The sequence below is a fragment of the Haliotis rufescens genome, unplaced genomic scaffold (assembly GCF_023055435.1).
Source record: "Haliotis rufescens isolate VD_foot unplaced genomic scaffold, xgHalRufe1.0.p SCAF_6, whole genome shotgun sequence".
In the NCBI taxonomy this organism is placed as follows: domain Eukaryota; kingdom Metazoa; phylum Mollusca; class Gastropoda; order Lepetellida; family Haliotidae; genus Haliotis; species Haliotis rufescens.
Genome location: NW_025964334.1, coordinates 41,047,840 through 41,065,592, shown reverse-complemented (window position 1 = coordinate 41,065,592; position 17,753 = coordinate 41,047,840). Strand labels below are relative to the sequence as shown.

At 41.5% G+C, this 17,753-nt stretch overlaps 1 protein-coding gene across 3 annotated transcripts in view; it reads right to left on the bottom strand.

Annotated features, from left to right (window-relative positions):
- LOC124110754 (protocadherin Fat 4-like) overlaps nucleotides 1-16,540 on the bottom strand; it is a 58,346-nt gene extending 41,806 nt beyond the window's left edge. For 2 of the 3 annotated variants that reach the window (XM_046470138.2, XM_048386241.1), the window contains exons 1-6: nucleotides 16,348-16,521; nucleotides 15,946-16,031; nucleotides 7,142-7,425; nucleotides 4,263-4,446; nucleotides 2,757-2,994; nucleotides 99-289 (exon numbers count right to left, since the gene is read on the bottom strand). In XM_046470138.2, the coding sequence (XP_046326094.1) occupies nucleotides 99-289; nucleotides 2,757-2,994; nucleotides 4,263-4,446; nucleotides 7,142-7,425; nucleotides 15,946-16,000 (952 nt within the window). In that variant the 5' untranslated portion in view covers nucleotides 16,001-16,031; nucleotides 16,348-16,521. Of the gene's footprint in view, nucleotides 1-98; nucleotides 290-2,756; nucleotides 2,995-4,262; nucleotides 4,447-7,141; nucleotides 7,426-15,945; nucleotides 16,032-16,347 lie in introns of all 3 variants that reach the window. The other variant, XM_048386240.1, reaches the window with a different exon arrangement.
- Between the last annotated feature and the right edge of the window lie 1,213 nt (nucleotides 16,541-17,753).

Below are 17,753 nucleotides of genomic sequence, written 5' to 3'. Positions count from 1 at the left end.
ATTTCCAAGTAACGTAGAATCTATCACATTTAACTATTTGCTTAAAACATCAGCAATGACACATATCTATGCCATCATGCATCAGGTTGTACCCATACCTGTTATATCGTACGTGAACGTCTGGAATGTGTCCACATCGGAGACAGCAAACATCGCATAAACCTTCGTCCCTATTGGCAGCTCCTCCTGTACGGCGGTGTCACCAGCTGAGATGACAGGGTTCTCGTCGTCCACGTCAGTGATGAACAAAGTCAAACCGTTGTTGATAACGTTGAAGCCGTCAGTAGCTCTGGTGATCGAGAATAGTTCACTATTTCATTTTCAAACAATTAGAATTATTAGAACTCAAGCATTGATGACTGTTTACATTGTGTGCCGTGTAACTGTTCAAGATTTTTCTCAGCGGTCACGTAGATACATGTAATATTGCAATAGAAGGAATTAATGGAATGTATCTTATCATTAATGTAAACTATTTGAATGATTTAAATGTATTTCAGATATAATCATCAAGGTTAATTATGGACATTCACAATGCAATCGCATTCCAAATTACATACACGATAGTCTTCGTTGGTATATGTTCAAAGAGACAGTATTTCCTGTCAGCGATTTTGTAAGGATAACTGTTATTATTGCATTGAAGTGTCACTGAAAGCATGTGCACGGCGCTACTATAAAATATTAAAATGTCGAGAGCCATGTACCGATGACATGATTCCTTATGTTTGTGTGGAGATCATTAACAGAGTATGTTATAAACAGCATGTCACAGGGGAGAGAATGTGTAATGCGCGCCTATGGCGAGAATAAAACATGTTATGTTTCTTATGTTGGATATTTTCGAGACGGCAACACAAGAGGGTAATAATTTCATTTAGTGCTGCATTTAGTGAGTTACTAAACGTGTTTTGCTTAAAAAAAACCCTGTCTAATGTCCACGTTAATTCGTCACTTTTATTTCAGCTCCTGCCCCTGTTACAGCAGCTCCCTCCCCGGTTCAGCCTGTTTCGGCAAGCACCTCTCATCCCAAAACTTGGTTACCATCATGGAAATTATTAGAAATACCGACTTTCCTGCTATTTCTTCCGGGCCTATAATTATTCGACTTCCAAAACGGTTACTGGGGCGAGCAATGCTCTGGTAGTGCTTGGAAACCTGGACAACCTTTCGACACATATAGGTTGGCACCATGAATCGGACGCCCCATCCTTGGAGGCCACGTCACCTGACAACTCTAGACTAAAACATAACCTTTCTTATCCAGAAGGGTGGTCTATTACGACCAGATGACTTCAAAGGATTGCACACGTTCATGTTTTGTCGGAGCAGTGATGTTGACACAGGGGTAAGCAGCAGAGCTGCACGCCAGGAACCTATGATCGTGGGTTCGAATCCCGCTTCGCCCCGATATTTGTCTAGACTTATCAGCACCATACCCGCGCTTCGTGCTATGGTCTGACATGCTTCTAAGAAGGTACTGGCATGGAACCATATGTTGCGGTGAGGATGGCCAGGAAGGAGGTCAACAGACGGTTAGGCAACCGTATCAGGGAGCTTGAGCGGATGCACGTACAACATCACAAGATTTGCGTTGAGGAAGCATCCCCTTTTCAAATAATGACCTACAATGAATTTCAATGGTGGGGAGGGGGAGGGGGGCATTCTTGTCTTTGACATTTATGCCCTAAACACGTCTACCTGTTAAACACAACCCGAAACCTGTTTAAATCTAAGGTTTTTATGTGGCATCAAAACACATGATTTACAGTGTAGGTGCGGACTTAGCACATGCGTGCTTGCTGGCGTGTTTCTTGGGGGCTACTAATATACATATTTACTTAATCACCAACTTATCATCAAAAGTTCTTCAAATGGAATCTATTCTATCCCTCTGCTTCTCAGTGGATGGGAATCTTTTGGTCTTTAGACGTGACTTAATTCATGATTGCTTTTCAGCAGAAACTTAGGATTCTGCTGCTGGCAACATAGTTGCCCACTGATGCCGCTGCTGCTGCTGCAGCCAACTCATATTCTAATAATAACTTGTACAGCCCCACAGTTTCGCCTCATCTATGACCTTGAACCCAACATAATCTTTTCTTATTAATCTTGCCTTGCCAACTTTTGTCCAGGCAGGTTCCTATGGTGTAGGTTGTATCGTAATCGATGTGTAAGCGGTACAATTGTCACTCGCTGTAGTAACTTTAGAAGCTGCGTATGGATGCGTATACAGTGATATAATTAACTGTGGCGTTTGTCATATGGTGCCTACTGATATGAAACCATATATGTTTTTGTATAGAAACACCCAAACATCGCGAGATACATATTTACCTTTCCGGGAATGTTGGGTAAACGTTTATTGAACAAGTCGAAATAGCATCGAAACATGGAGCTTATTTAAAAAAGCACTTCCTGCAAGATGATGTCATTTGTATATTTATCGGAATATCATACCAAGTATATTGGATTGGTTTTCGTATCGATATCTAATCCATATGAAAAACGAATTGACAATATCTGTTTCGCAATGATGACACACGAAAGCGCCGTCAATGAAATCCCGAAATAAATAAACCGTCAGCAAGAAAGTTCCATTTGCTAGCCTATGACAAAAGCAAACAATGACAAAGACGGCGACCTACATATGGTGTTATGTCGTAACAGAGATATTAAAGTCCTGATTGCGAATGACTTTTACCGTCTTCCGTCAATAGCTATGGAGACTCTTTAGTATACATAATGATACTTACGCTAGAGTTACGTAGTAGACCTTCTGAGATTCATAGTCGAAAGTTGCGTTGGTAGAATAAGTATCGTTGAACCATCCCAAAATATCGGAGTGATTGCCTGACGTGCCGAAAATGATGGCGTCCCCTTCCTCGTCTTCTCCGGCTGTTGTTAGTATGGCCGTTCCAATGGCTGTGTCCTCTGAGAGGGTAATGATATTTCCCCCACCCATGGAAGGTGACAACATGACAGGAGGCTCGTCTACACAGTAACATCAATAGTAAATAGTAGTCAGCAAATTAGTGTATAGAAGCAAATCCAGTTACAGAATGCACAGACATGTTAGATTGAAAAGCACCAGTTCATGATTTCTGTAATCTGTGATGAACCATTTCGCTCTAATGCATCAGTGAAATCATTTGACAACCCCAGTTTTATCTCTGAATAAGAGCTGAAATACAAAAACTGACCCCTAGTTAGCGGTGGCGATAAAGTCTTGCTTTACGCCGAATGTCATCTTTAACGCTGAATCATCAGCTTAACACATAATCCTAACTCCAAAGCCTATGCCTCTCTATACACACCAGGCTTTAACACCGAACCCTAGTTGATACCTATGCCTATGATGCCGAACATTCGCTTTAGGGTTAACAAAGCTTTAACACTGAACTATATCAATAAGGCTGCATTAACGCTGACCCATTTGCTGCATTCTTTATGTTAACGGTTAAACCATAACTTTCAACGCTGAACCATGATAGCTTTAACACTGAACCATATCAAAAAGGCTGCATTAACGCTGACCATAACGTTGAACTATACATTCAACCCTTAAAACTAGCTTTACCAATGAACTCAACCTGAATATCAACTATAACACTAAACTTTAGTGTTGACGCTTGAACAATAGCTTAAAAATATAACCTAGCTTTTATTGTGAAGCGATCGATTTTGGTGGGTACAGTCATGGCTGGAGGTGAGAATCAAAGGTGCAGCAACAGACCACAGATAGTGCCGTACAATGTGTCAACAATGAATTTAACAAAACCTTGATGTATGAAGTATAATTGTTATTCAACTTGACATTTTGATGACCAAAAGGACATATTAGACAGTAAGTAAACTAAAAGTAAGAACCACTGTAGTCAGCTACACGAAGATACAGGCAATAGTAGAATTAATAATAGAAATAAAGTATGCCTGGGCATCATGTTGTCTATTAGATGAGGGGCAGTGGGGGAACCAAGTGGTTAAGGACCCGGGTTCGATTCCCGACATTGGTACGGTGTGTGAATCCTGTTATATATTGCTGAAATATTGCTAAACACGGCGTTAACACCATACTCACTCCCTCACTATCAGATGATGGTTAGGCCCCGAAATGCTACAACGCCATATCACAAGGGCTTAACAATCATCTAATAGTGAGTGTGTTAGTGTTTCAATAAAACAATTTGTAGTGAAAATATACACATGTATGTCTTGTAAGAGATTGAAGGCATGTGGGATAACTTATTGACAATAGTTACCTATATAATAGTAAAATTCTACGTTTTTGTCATCAGAAGTTGCTGCAGTCTCCAGAGCCCTAAGCATGAACGCGCCATCATTCCCATTGACGTTGTAGTCCATTTCCATCATCAGATTTTCTCCGACCGTTGACTCCTTACCCACCTCGAATCTCCCCCAGTTGTCCCAGCGGAACCAGAATGTCTATCAGAGAAAAATTTACTGTGTGTTTATGATGGGATAAGGGCCCAGATGAACAATGAAAGAAGTCTCATCCTTACTTACAGGGACAAAATAGGACATGCGAAAACAAAGTTAACATACCCCACACGTATAGAAGTAAACAAGAAATAATGTACAGTGACAAGATGTGCGATAGAAACATAACAAAATATAGAGCAAATAACATGACACGATAATTAGGGGGAACGATATAATTTACAATAAGAAACATAATGTGATACAGAGAGGACCATGTCAGGATATACAGAGAGACGTTGCAAAGCAGGGTCCTCTGATATACAATACCGTGTAGGCCGAGACAAACAGATAAAAACTCATTTATAAAGCCCTTTATCATCCCTCCATGTCAAAATGACGAGATGATCTTGATACCATGTATTCCGCCTACGAGGGGGATAAATATCTGAGAGGAAGAATAAATCCCTTAAACCCCCCCACGAAGAATACTGGCTGCTCGTGTATTCTTAGCCGGGGAATAAAACCCTCATACCCCGCTTCGAAGAAAGAAATCCACGTGCTTTTTCCGAGGGTCAATGAAAGCCACGTGACAAAATAAACGTTAGCCTCAGCTCAATCAAACAGCTGTTTCTATCAATTTTGAATTTGTTTTAATTCTTTAACAATGGCAGATTAAAACATGTCGTTAAGATAAATTCCATGTTGCAGTATCACTCGGGGTACATGGGGAAGGTCAACCATGAATCCAAAGGGAAAAGTGATTGAGGATTTTAAACCAGACAATGACATCTGCATCTTTCATGATGATTCCGACACTTACTCTGGTACATATTCCCAATTAGATCTGTCTTGGGCGGATTCCTGAATTCACATGGTTAGTCCACGATAGTATCTTCTGTGGAAGAGATCATTTCCCTATCGTTCTTAAACCGATTGATTCCACTGATCATCCACCTTCACCCCGATGGAATTTTACAAAGGCTGATTGGCGTTTATGTCAATCCATCGACAAATTAAGAATGGCGCTTAGCCAATTCAGTTCTTTAAAGATCAACTAAATGAAATTGCTGATGAAGCTAGGAAGTGTCAAAAGAAGCCCGATCAATAGTTACGTGGACACCCTAGTGTACTAAAACTAAAACAATGTCAACATTTCAAGTGCCAACTGAAGGCAGGACGTATCTTCAAACAATACGAACGTCAATCTCTTTTCTCACAAATACGTTATGTAGTGTACCCGTAAAGACCCGGCCATAGAATTGATCTTCAGTAACCCACGGGATCGGGAGGTCAGGCTCGCTGACTCGGTTGATGAATGTCATCGTATCCCATTTTCGTAGATCGATTCTCATGATGTCAATCACTTGACTGTCTGGTCCAGACTCGATTATTTACAGACCACCGTCATGTAGCTGAACTATTGCTAGGTGCGGCGTTAAACAACAAACAAAGAAACATGTTTCTTATTTTCTTAGCGACCCAGGTTACCTTAGTTAGAGTGAACACGTGAGCAGGCAGTCAGCTGTGATAGTACGAGGTTTGATTGGTAAGTTATGAGCCTCTCATAGAAAAACTTGAACCAAAGACATGAACATCATTCCCTTCCACGTTGATATACGTTTGTCAATGATAATGGAGGGATTTTAACACAGTTATGTAGATGTTCTCATGTGCTCCGTTGATTGTCTGGACGTTTAAAGATAGTCTACCAGGATGTCTCCCTCACCAGACCACGGGAGGCCATAGCTTATTGAACAATCTTTGCCTTCCTCTCTTTTTATTTTGAACTATCAGGAGAACATTTTGTGCCTGGGGCGTTTTTGATCATATCTCATGCCAACGAACTGAGATTCAGAACTGCTCCATTAACCCTGTACGTGCGGCGCATCACCTGCATCGGGTTATCCTCCCACTTTAAGATGACACGCTGTGATATAACTAGAAACCTGTTGAAAGCTGCGTTAAACACAATTCAGTCACTCACTGCCACCCCCCCCCCCCCCCCCCCCCCCCTCTCTTGGGTGCTTTTCATACCTTATTGGTTACTTTGAATGGGACGCTTTTACTTCTATATGTATTATCAATGTATTTTGGTATATGTGTAGTGTAGGCCTTGTATGTGTAGGGATTTGTAGGAAGTGTGCTTAATCTGACTTTTAAATTAATACAGTGAGTAACAATTGTACATTGATGAGCCAGACTTGCGTGGAGTTGTTATAGTTTAGGTGTTGGTTTAGCCATGTATCGTTTATGGCCATCATGGTGTATTTATGTAGATAAAGTAGACTTGCTGTCGGTTTTTGTGGGCTGTAGCATGACCCCAGGCCATGATATATATGTGATGCCACCTTGAACCGATAGATCTGTAAGACTCAGTGCATGTATCGATAGCGTGTTGATAGAGTTGTACTCTGTGTATTGTCATTTTTGTACATTGCTCTATGTTTACATAGTCACACATATTGTATTAGTGTATTTGTGTTATAAGTGGTTGCTGTTCAGTATTTAGAAGCGCAGTGCCATCATCAACATGCAAATGTGTTTGAGTGTACATGGTCAGTGACCGTGATACTTAGATCTGTAATTATTGTAGTAAATGTCTTTCATATTTTCCTCCCGTGTTATGTAATGGTGTCGTTGGTGCTATTTTGAGACAGATGCGGAATTACATTCATGAAGCGGTGAAGTCAGGATCTACCTTAAAGTTATCACAGTCCAGATGGGCGTCGGTTTCGTATGCAGCCACACTACATCCATCATCTGTACAGTGAGTGCTGGCCATCATGAGGGAGTACGAGTTGCCAGCATCGCCCATACGCACATACACGAATTCTCCAGCCCCTACAAACTGGTAGAACATCATATCCGCACCCTCGCATCCCCGGATGGCCACGATTAAGTTCCGGCGGTATATCAGGTCAATGTCGTTATTCATGGCGTTGTACCATTGCTGGTTATCTGTGGTGACGCCAGACCATCGCCCTATAACAGTCAATCAATACAACATTTTTGTAAGTATATTCACTATTAGTATTCGCGTATTCCTATTTAATACGTATACATATTTAATAGGAGATTGCTATCTCCTATCCTGATCAACCAACGCCAAACACACGCATGTGCACTGACCCACTGAACTAATGGACGAAGTGTACAACGTCCACGGTACAAGAAGGATACTACCAAAATCACTTAAGAATTGGATAAAGGCTATTAATTGCAATAAAAGGAACATAAAGGTTTGCAATGAGGGGCTTATGCTAGCACTTGTACCGCTTTTACAATCCCTGTAGGATGCTTTACCATATATTTATATTAACTGTTTCATTGGCATTCTAGAAGTTGGTGAGTTAATTAAAAAAAAAAAGTACAACTTTGTGGATAACAACTTCTGGTACAATGCAAAAAGCGATGTTTCGATGTATATTCTTACACCGTTCTTAAGTGACAACAACCAAGTTAAGAGAGATATATATATAAATTAACATTAACAGATTAACATTAACAACAACAGGTAATGGATAACAAGAAGACCAGTAGCTGAAGCCAGATGTACAGTAAGAATAACCAATAACTCACTGGTAATGAGGCCAGATGTACAGTAAGGATAACCAATAACACACTGGTAATCAGGCCAGATGTACAGTAAGGATAACCAATAACACACTGGTAATGAGGCCAGATGTACAGTAAGGATAACCAATAACACACTGGTGATGAGGCCAGATGTACAGTAAGGATAACCAATAACACACTGGTAATGAGGCCAGATGTACAGTAAGGATAACCAATAAAACACTGGTAATGAGGAGAGATGTACAGTAAGGATAACCAATAACACACTGGTAATGAGGCCAGATATACAGTAAGAATAACCAATAACACACTGGTAATGAGGCCAGATGTACAGTAAGGATAACCAATAACACACTGGTAATGAGGCCAGATGTACAGTAAGGATAACCAATAACACACTGGTAATGAGGCCAGATATACAGTAAGGATAACCAATAACACACTGGTAATGAGGCCAGGATTAAAGAGTTGTGACAAGCTGATTGAATACTAATTACAAAAGTTGCTTGAATAGCTCTTCATAGGCAGACGAGATGTATTCAAATCTGTTGATCAAATGTTTGTGACGGCGGATTACTATAGCTTCTGGGGTTTCTTTAAGGGAAGTGTTTGGTTGAGAGGACTTTGACTTTGTCAAACTGAATTTGATGGCTAGCGAACTTTTGCTGGTGGTCTGTGAGGAGAGGTGTGCTTTGGCTGTAAAAGTCTAAAGTTCCTTGTTGCGGGTATCTACTGGGCGGGAGGTGTCACCAATCTACGGGTCGCCTCTGTCACAATTAATGTTATAAATGACTCCTTTGTAGGGTTGCTTGTTGGAGGGAGGGTCGCGGCTATTAGCGTAAGGGATTGGGAGCCAGTGATCACTTCTGATCTGGCATCTTCTGAATTCACATATCTTCCACTCCATTATACGTTGAAGAATGACGAAGGGTATGCTGCCATCAAAGCATTTCATAATTAACCTATTACAATAAGGATCTGATACGAAAAGTGAGTTCCCCACCGGTGGCACCTTTAACAAACACATGCATGTGAAAGTCAATTGTTCACCTTAAAAAATACGGGAACATATGGTACAAGTCAAAATAAGGCAACTGCATCGGACAACATTTTATCACTGACGCGTCAAATTTAGAGATGTCTACCATAAAAAAACCTTTGGACATCTTTTAATTTACATTTTAAGATTTGCGACATTTTGGCCATCTGTCGCATTGTCACGCTTTGAATACAATGCGACAACGCGACATTTGTCAAGGTCAAAATATGTCGCGTTGTCGTATTGTCGCCGTAACAAAAATGTGGAAAAAGGGCGTTGAAATGCGCGACAACACGACATTTTGATAATTGTGATGCGGGGTTGGACGGGTGGGCATAGTTCGTGAGATGGAATAAGTATTTATGAATATACAATTTACCGTACAATTTACAAATATTTTAAACTTATTCTACCTCACTCTATGTATTTATCCCACGGTTAGGACGGCGGGTCGCAGATACCCCAGTCTGTCTATTTCTTGTAACCGTGAGATATACACGAGGAAGCCGGTGCTAAACATGCTTCATTTCTAAGATTGTTACCTTCCGCGACCGAAGACAATTCGTGTTTCGTTGATCACTGCGAGTGAGGGTGTAACATGTGTTTGTGTGTCTTCGCATAGGACATCGTCTTTTTCTGTCTATTTGTTTTGACGACCGCATAGGTTTGAAGTAGGCTAACCTATTCAACCATGGCTTTTTGACCAATCCGAAAGGGGACTCCAGGCGATTAGCTTCACCCAACGCTCATATTGGCGAAGACCTCAATTGTTTGGCATCTCATTTTACGCTGTGTCAAAGCTATCTATCCCACTGCGGGGTGGAACTCGTTAAGACACGATGAGGAACGATCAGCAATATCGATAAGAGGATCTTCAAAACAATACTAAAACATCACGTGCTCATGGCAGAGGTGAACAGGTAAGGGTTTTGGGACACGCTGAACCGGCCGCGCCTTTCGGTGACTCCGTAGTGGAAGACTAATGTTTCTTACACACCTGTGGCTGAGAAACCCATTTGAAAAAAATAACTGGTATCAAACATATGTGTGAGATGGAATTCCAGGCCCATGACTGGCTATTTAATGATGATGAACTGAGGTCAGATTATGACGGACTACTTTCCTGATTGTAAGTCATTGATAAGTTGCTCATGCTTCAGTCGAATGGTCACCTGCATCTGTGTTGAACGTTATGGTGTTTTAGAGTGTAAACCCCCTGGATGCCACATCGACATATATGACCCTCCTCTTCAACCCTCACTTTGAAGTCGAATAAAATTCAATGTCATTTAAGGCAAAACAAAAGTACTAAAAGCGACCTCTGAAAATTAGGTACATCGTATATCTCGCCATTTTTGACACATTACTAAGTCACTATTCACCATTTATTACTTTTTGTTTAGAAATCTAAATATCTGATATTACTCGAAGAATTGAATTTCAAAAATAGCATATAAGTGATCACGGGTATCATATCATCAAAATCACTAATGATAATACTGAAACTTCGCCGATTAACCTTAAATCATTTAGAATGTTTTGGAAACTACGGAAACACGAGCGCCGAAGTGAACGTTCCGCCGTATTGGATAGTGTTTACAAAATCACGTTTCACATATGCGGGTTATGAGACGCCTAGATCACTATATTTCAAACTCAGCTGCGATACATGCATCCCTGAATTCCTCATACATTTTAGAATCAAATGACAAAAGGTCTTTAACACCAATGAAAAGTATCTAGATGAAATCAAGCGAAATAAATTAGGTGTGGAAACGAACACTGTGCTCGGAATATTGTACTAATTTGAAATGTAAACAAAGCAAAATTCAGCTTTAATCCTACACCGTGTAGCATTTTCTCCTATTTTGAGAGATCCATTCGTCTAATTGGATACATTACAATGATCAGGTAAATTCAACAGAAATCGTAAACGTTTCCGTCCTTTGTGGACGGTAGGCCTAGTTACCTGCATTTGTCTTGGTTGCATATAGCAAATAACATATAACAGTACGCAGATTGTCTTATTGTTTCTGATTTCTTACGTGAAATACTTATGACGATCCCTCAAGCAACGAAAATCCTCCCCTGAAAAATTCCGCGTCATGTTCTCAGTGACCACGCCATTTTGTAAATGTCGGTCACCGGTAGTGATATCAAACGGAAGTAAACATTGTTGTACATATTTGGTAATTTCTTTGAGGTGAAAATCATTGATCTTATCTAGTTTGCATTATCATCATCGCCTTGAAAATCCTAAGATATGGCGGAAACCATTTTCTGTAGGGTCACGTTGTTTTTGAGTAGTAAGCAGTACATCGGATGACGTCATTAATGCGCCACCGAGATCATAAGAATAGACAAACTGCATCGATTCGATGCTAAAAAGGTGCGATTTTAGGGTGTGTAAGAAAAGGGTTACTGCACTCGTGCCTGTCAGATACCATTTATCTTACAACTTGTTTCAAAGCGACTCCGGAACGTGTCGATCTCTGGCGAGGATGTCCAAACCATCGATCAACTGAAAGAACTCTATCGTCAGGGCCAGCAGGAAGGCTGACTTGGTAGATCCCATCTTGTTGATATACCAAACGACTGAGGGGTTTTCGGACTGGATCATGAGTCGTGCCGCCCGAAGATCGCTAGAATGACCGCCTTGAATTCGAGATTGTTGTTTTGGAGGATCGATTCTATTGCACCCGACAATCGTTGATCTAAAGATAAGGTCTCAGATAACGCTGAATTGACAGTAGTTGTCAACCTCGCTGTATAAGAGCTTGTGCCGACGTCAAAAGACCGATTAACTGCTGCCATTGTCCAAAATGTAAAGACTGTCTTAGTGCTAACGGCACGAGTCGTTGTATCTTCTTCCACCTATCCGGATGAACGAACATTTGCCCGAGATCAGTGTCGAAAAGAGCTCCGATGAAGTGCAGTTTAAGAGAAAGCGTGGTCTCTGACTTTTCTGTGTTGACTAGCTAACCGATATGATGATCCTTGGAAAAATGATCGCATGAATGTCGACGTCGTTCCTAGTGGTCGATCATTGGAATGTCGATCCGTGGACCCGTGAGTCTTTTCCTGTCGATCCCGGTAGAATAGGTCTTCAGTATCTCCAGCTTGTCAAAGGAGGTGACTATGTTTGTAAGAGGAGACCAACGGGATCGTGCGGTCCAGCATGCTATCATGGTTGGAGCATGGTATCGTATACCAAGACGTAGATTTATGCTCATGATGTCAATTACTGGATTGTCCAGTACAACTTGATTTTGTGCAGATCGCGATCATAAAGTAGGCAAAGTGTAGGCGTTTTGTCGACTCAATCTGTAGCCGTCTGCGATGTAATCGTGGTTGTAGCGTCCCTGGGTGGTACCCCTGACTATTCGGTGCGTTGCTGTAAGGCCGCCGTAAGGAATATTCAATCTGTGAGGACGAGAACGCGGTCTGATCTCTATGATCCCATGAAGTCGATAAGGGGTTAGTCGCTGGAGGAGCTGTACCAGTAGAAGGGTCCGTCACAGGATGTTGAGAGGGAAGGCATCACGACCGGGAACTTGTTTGGCGATTGCTGGCCTGAATGCGCTTCTGTAGGGGACGTGCATGAAAAGAATGTCGACTCTGGGTAGTATTCAGGGTAGGGTCGATATCTGTTCTTCATATCGATCCGGAGCAGGGTACGGGTATAGTATAGCAAAGGCTGATATCGATTATGCCGGCCCCATCCGCTCTCCCTGTAATGTCGAGATGAGTATCGCTGACGCTGAGTCAGTCGAGTATGATCGTCCAAGATGTCGATGCTGTTCTGTAGAAATTGAACGACTACGTCTATCATCGAAGGATCGATCCAAAGATAAGCGATCTGAAGTGTCAGAGGTATAATCTAGCTGACCGAAAGTTGTCTGCATGGAGGGTCGGTGCGACATTATAGTCGGTTCTCGGGACGATCTAGGTTGGGGCGAATGATCTGAATGTCAATGACATGAATGTCGACCCTTGGGATGTCGACCCTTTGAATGTCGACTCCTGGATGCTGTGTCTGGATATCGACCCTTAGTAGCAGTACGATCAGTAGAATGTCGACTAGGAGAAGCACGATCTCGAGAGTGACTATGCGATGTCGACCTTTCCTGAGATAGACGACCCTCCGACTCTAAATGTCGACCTGTAGAATACGGTTATAGATGACTGCGCCCAGTGAACGAACTCTAAGCTAAGTATGTGAGTTAAAGGGTCGTCGGTAACCTGAATTATGAAGTATTAACTCCGATTAAGTAGATGTGATTCAAATATAGACATCGTAAAACCATTATTGTGAAATTCGTGAGTGAGTATTGTTTAACGCCGCTGTGAACACTATTTCAGTTATGGCGTAAGCTTCATGTGGAAGGAAGTCGGAATCATGTCGAACCGGGAAGTAGAACTCACGCTCATAGGGTTCTGACACGCCTAAGGGACGCCACTCTACACAGCGCATTTATCGATGCGATTTATAATAATAATAAAGTCCATTTGTATGGCACTTTTTTCAATGCTGAATCATACTCAAAGCGCATGTTTACCAAGGTCATTCTCATCTCCAAGCTGCCTGTGATGTGCTAGAAGGTTAACAGACACATTGCCATATCATCTTACCGGGTACCCATCCACTGCTGGCTGAACAGTGGCGTATTTCAAACAAAGTCACTTGCCCAAAGAGACACCACAAGCATAACGTGTGCTTCAGTGTGGGGAATGACCGGGGCCCTAGAAACACTCTTCTAAGGAGACGCACAACGAACTGCGCCGTCTAAAACGACAGAACCAACCGTGTGTGCAAAGTGTTTGTTTCTTGCCGTGTAAATTGGTTTATGGTTTGGTTTATGAAAACCGACACAGACAATAACGATATATGAACTATTTTCTAAAACAACGATGAAAGATTTGTTTTCATTTTGAGAAAAGCAAACCACATTGCCATTGCTACTTTGGTTTTAGAACCATTGAAGCTAATATAACAAAAGACCACCGGAGTTTGAAAAGAAGTATAACGTTTTCGGCGCACGCGTAGATTATTCATTCACTTACTACACATGCGCACAATTAATCGAAAGGGCGACAACGCGACCATGCGACATTTTTAAAATCTTTTAAACGCCTTTTTTTTACACATTTTTGATGTGGCGACTATGTGACAACGCGTCATTTGTTTATCGTGAAGAGTTTTCGAGGTGAAGTGAAATGGGGTTTATCGTCGCGTACAAGTTTATTGCACTTATATAGCGACGTGCATGCACGTGTGTGTGGCTGCTTGTACTAGTCCGGAATGATGCCGATTTATAGTGCTAGCACGCTCAGATATCATGCCGCAGTTTAACATGAATACCCGACGCATACTGACTCCGAGCCGTCCAGTCCTTGTTTTAGCCCTTTAATGCCGAGCGCCAGACTGGGTGACAACAAGTAACATCTTTTAACGTCTTTTGGTATGACGCGGCCTTGGCTCGAACCCCGGACCTTCCGCTCTCCGGGCGGACGCTCTACCACTAGACCACGGAGGCGGTCAAAGAGTATTCGAAGCGATAATGCGATAATGCGACAAAAAGCCAAAATGTCGCGTTGTCGCGCTCTGGTTAATTTTGACACTGATTACTTGTTTTTGGAAGGGCGACAATGCGACAATGCGACAATGTCCCTTTCTTACAGGATTCCACACACAAGCCAGTCAGTTGAAGCACCATTTATATTTTCAGGGACATAGAAAGTATTTCCGTCTTTGAATGTAAAAGAACTACACTGTAAAACAGGAGGGGAGGTACCACAATAAGGTCTGTTGTACTGTTTACATTCGTATTCGTCTTGTTCCTCTTAAAAGTTTATTTCGTCACACGTATTGTGGAAGTTCTTCACACTTATTTAAAGAAAACACTGTCTCCCGAACCTTTCGAAATATTTCCGGCTTTGTGGGTTAAAAAGTTGTAACAAAAGGGAGAACATTCTTGGTAGGTTAATCTTTAGACTTTAGAAGATCAATGCTCTATGGTAGTTTCTTTGTAATAGTAAATCCATTTTTTCTATATTGTGCACGATCTCAATTAGATACTATGAGGAAAGGGCGCTGTGTATGTGTGTGTGTGTGTGTGTGATGGCCGGCGGTGACAATTGAAATTGATATATTGTTTGGAATCGGTTGGTTTGTACTATACATCTGTTTCAGTGTTATTGTTTCATATTGTAATCATTATATCCAGGTACTAAATACGTTTATCGTTCATCTCTAAAGTAAAGGCTAAACTTGAATGGAGTATCTGTTAAATAAGCATCTACATTACAACAACCCCCCTTCACTCAGATTTCATAGAATTTAACAGTCACCAAACTAGTGTCCATTTGATTTGAAATACCTGTCCAAGTTAATTGCCGAATTGTTTAATTTAATAATACAAGTACAATCAGCCCCCCCCCCCCCCCCCCCCCCCCAATAGCAAAGTTCAAGTAGTGAATAAGGGGCCTTTTGTGTCCAACATTGATGTGCCTTAAAGGGATAGAACAGGTCAGCCCCTCCATTTGTACAATTTTGAATCCCCACACCTAGGAATGCTTCCAGTGAAATTTCGTTAATTGCCAATTAGTTGTTAAAAAGAAGAAGTCGTTTGAATAAATTGTTGACGTACGTACGACGGACAGACGACGGACGGAGGACGGACGCCACGCTATGGCATAAGCTCAACTTGGTCCTTCGGACCCAGTGAACGAACGTAAACATCTGTGGCCATACCACTTTGTTCAGAGTCAGAGCACTAAAGTATCACCCAGGAAATTTGACCATCAATTTAATAAAAAAAAGTAAGAAACCATTTATACAAATACATATTTTTTCGCGATATACATGAAGCAGAGCCCCAACGTACCTGCTCGGGTCGTTGCCATGAACAGAAGAAGCCAGACAGCACTTCCCCGAATCATGATGTGTCGTGCTTTATGTCACTAGCAGCTCCTACAAATACACAGGAATTTGCAAAATAGATATGCCGATTAATGTCTACACCAACTCTGTCACCCGCTGACTTGGTTGATGCATGTCATCGTATTCAATGCCTAGATCGATGCTCATGATGTCAATCACTGGATTGTCTGGTCAAGACTCGATTATGCACAGACTGCTGTCATATAGCTGGAATATGCTGAGTGCGGCGTTAAACAACAAACAAACAAAAACAACAAAACCAAGCCCTTTGTTTGACTACTCGTTCAAATAGTGGTAGTGAATGTTAATAATGCAAACATTTAAAAGTCAAGAGAAATAGTTGTACCTGTCAAATGGCAAAATCCAAAAGTGACGCCAAACATGCCAGGTGTGGAATACTGTGAACTATAGTCTGCTTAATGTAACACTTTATAACGTACACATAGTGCGTGTCTTTCGTCGTTTGATCTGTCAGATAGTTTCACATCGGGTATTCTCGACCTGATCGCGATTGTATATACTGTAGTCTCCTGGCACAGGCACAAAACAAACGGTTTCTCATCGTCGCGTTTTGAACATGTGGTCATGACTTGATAACGACTTTAGACATGCAAATGATAACATTAGCCCTCACCGGCATGGTGTGGAATTTCGCGATCAGCATAAAGAACTTGAGATACGTCCCATTGGCACAGAACATCCATTTACAAGAAGATCAGTTCGTGAATCAGTTCTGAGAACTAACGTCACGTGGTAGGTATTCATTACTGAAACAATCTGATGTACATTTTGTGCTACTTTGATGTGTCATGCTATTTCCAAGGCTCAATAGTGTAACTAAATACAACGGGTACTATATACAGCGACCGTTTTATCGTGTCTGTGTGTGGAGGGCAGGGGTCGGGGTGGGAAGAGGGCGGGGTGGTGAAGCTGATTGTGTGCGCTGCGTGGTTTGTTCCTATGTGGTATACTGCATGCATTAAGCTGATGGCAGGCTGGTGGGTTAACAGAAAGGTGCAATACCAGTCGTGCGACCAGGGAGATTGTCTTGCAGGTGTTTTTGCTGGTGCAGACAGTGTCAATGTAGAATGTTTGACAAGGCTTTTAAATTTCTGGCCTACTCGCCTTGCGTACACTGAAACACAAACCTAAGAGCGTTCCTCGTTCCATAATTTTGACGCGTTTAGGGTCTAAACATGTTTAGGATTATGTTTAACAGCTGAACGTGGGAAAGAACCGTGTCCTCCACATAAATTCCAAACATATTTAGATTATCAATTATTATCATGTTGTGTTTTTGTGGTGTTAAGGCTGTAGGCCGAACGCAAATTTCACGTGTTTCAACACACCGAATGAGTTCAGGATTTAAACACATTTCTAACCATGTTTTGTACGTGTTATAACATTCTAAATTCAGTTTGTACAGTGTATGTGCAGTTATTGCTTGCTTGATAAAGGTATACGCATCTGTACTGAAACCTCGCACTGGACGAAAAAAGGATTTGAAATCCTTATATCAACTCTTCATTCAACCTAAACTTTTGATACATATAATTACAAACGTGTTAACAATCCTAAATCAAGAGAACGAATCTTAAAGATGAAAAAGAATCTTGTCCTCATTGACCCTTGGTGAGATAGAAACCCATTTGAAAAAAAGATACACTTGGCGACAAGCAAACACCCCAAACAAGAACGTCTTGATTATTTCCTTGTTTCATTCAACATAATCCCATCTATTGTTAGAGCAGA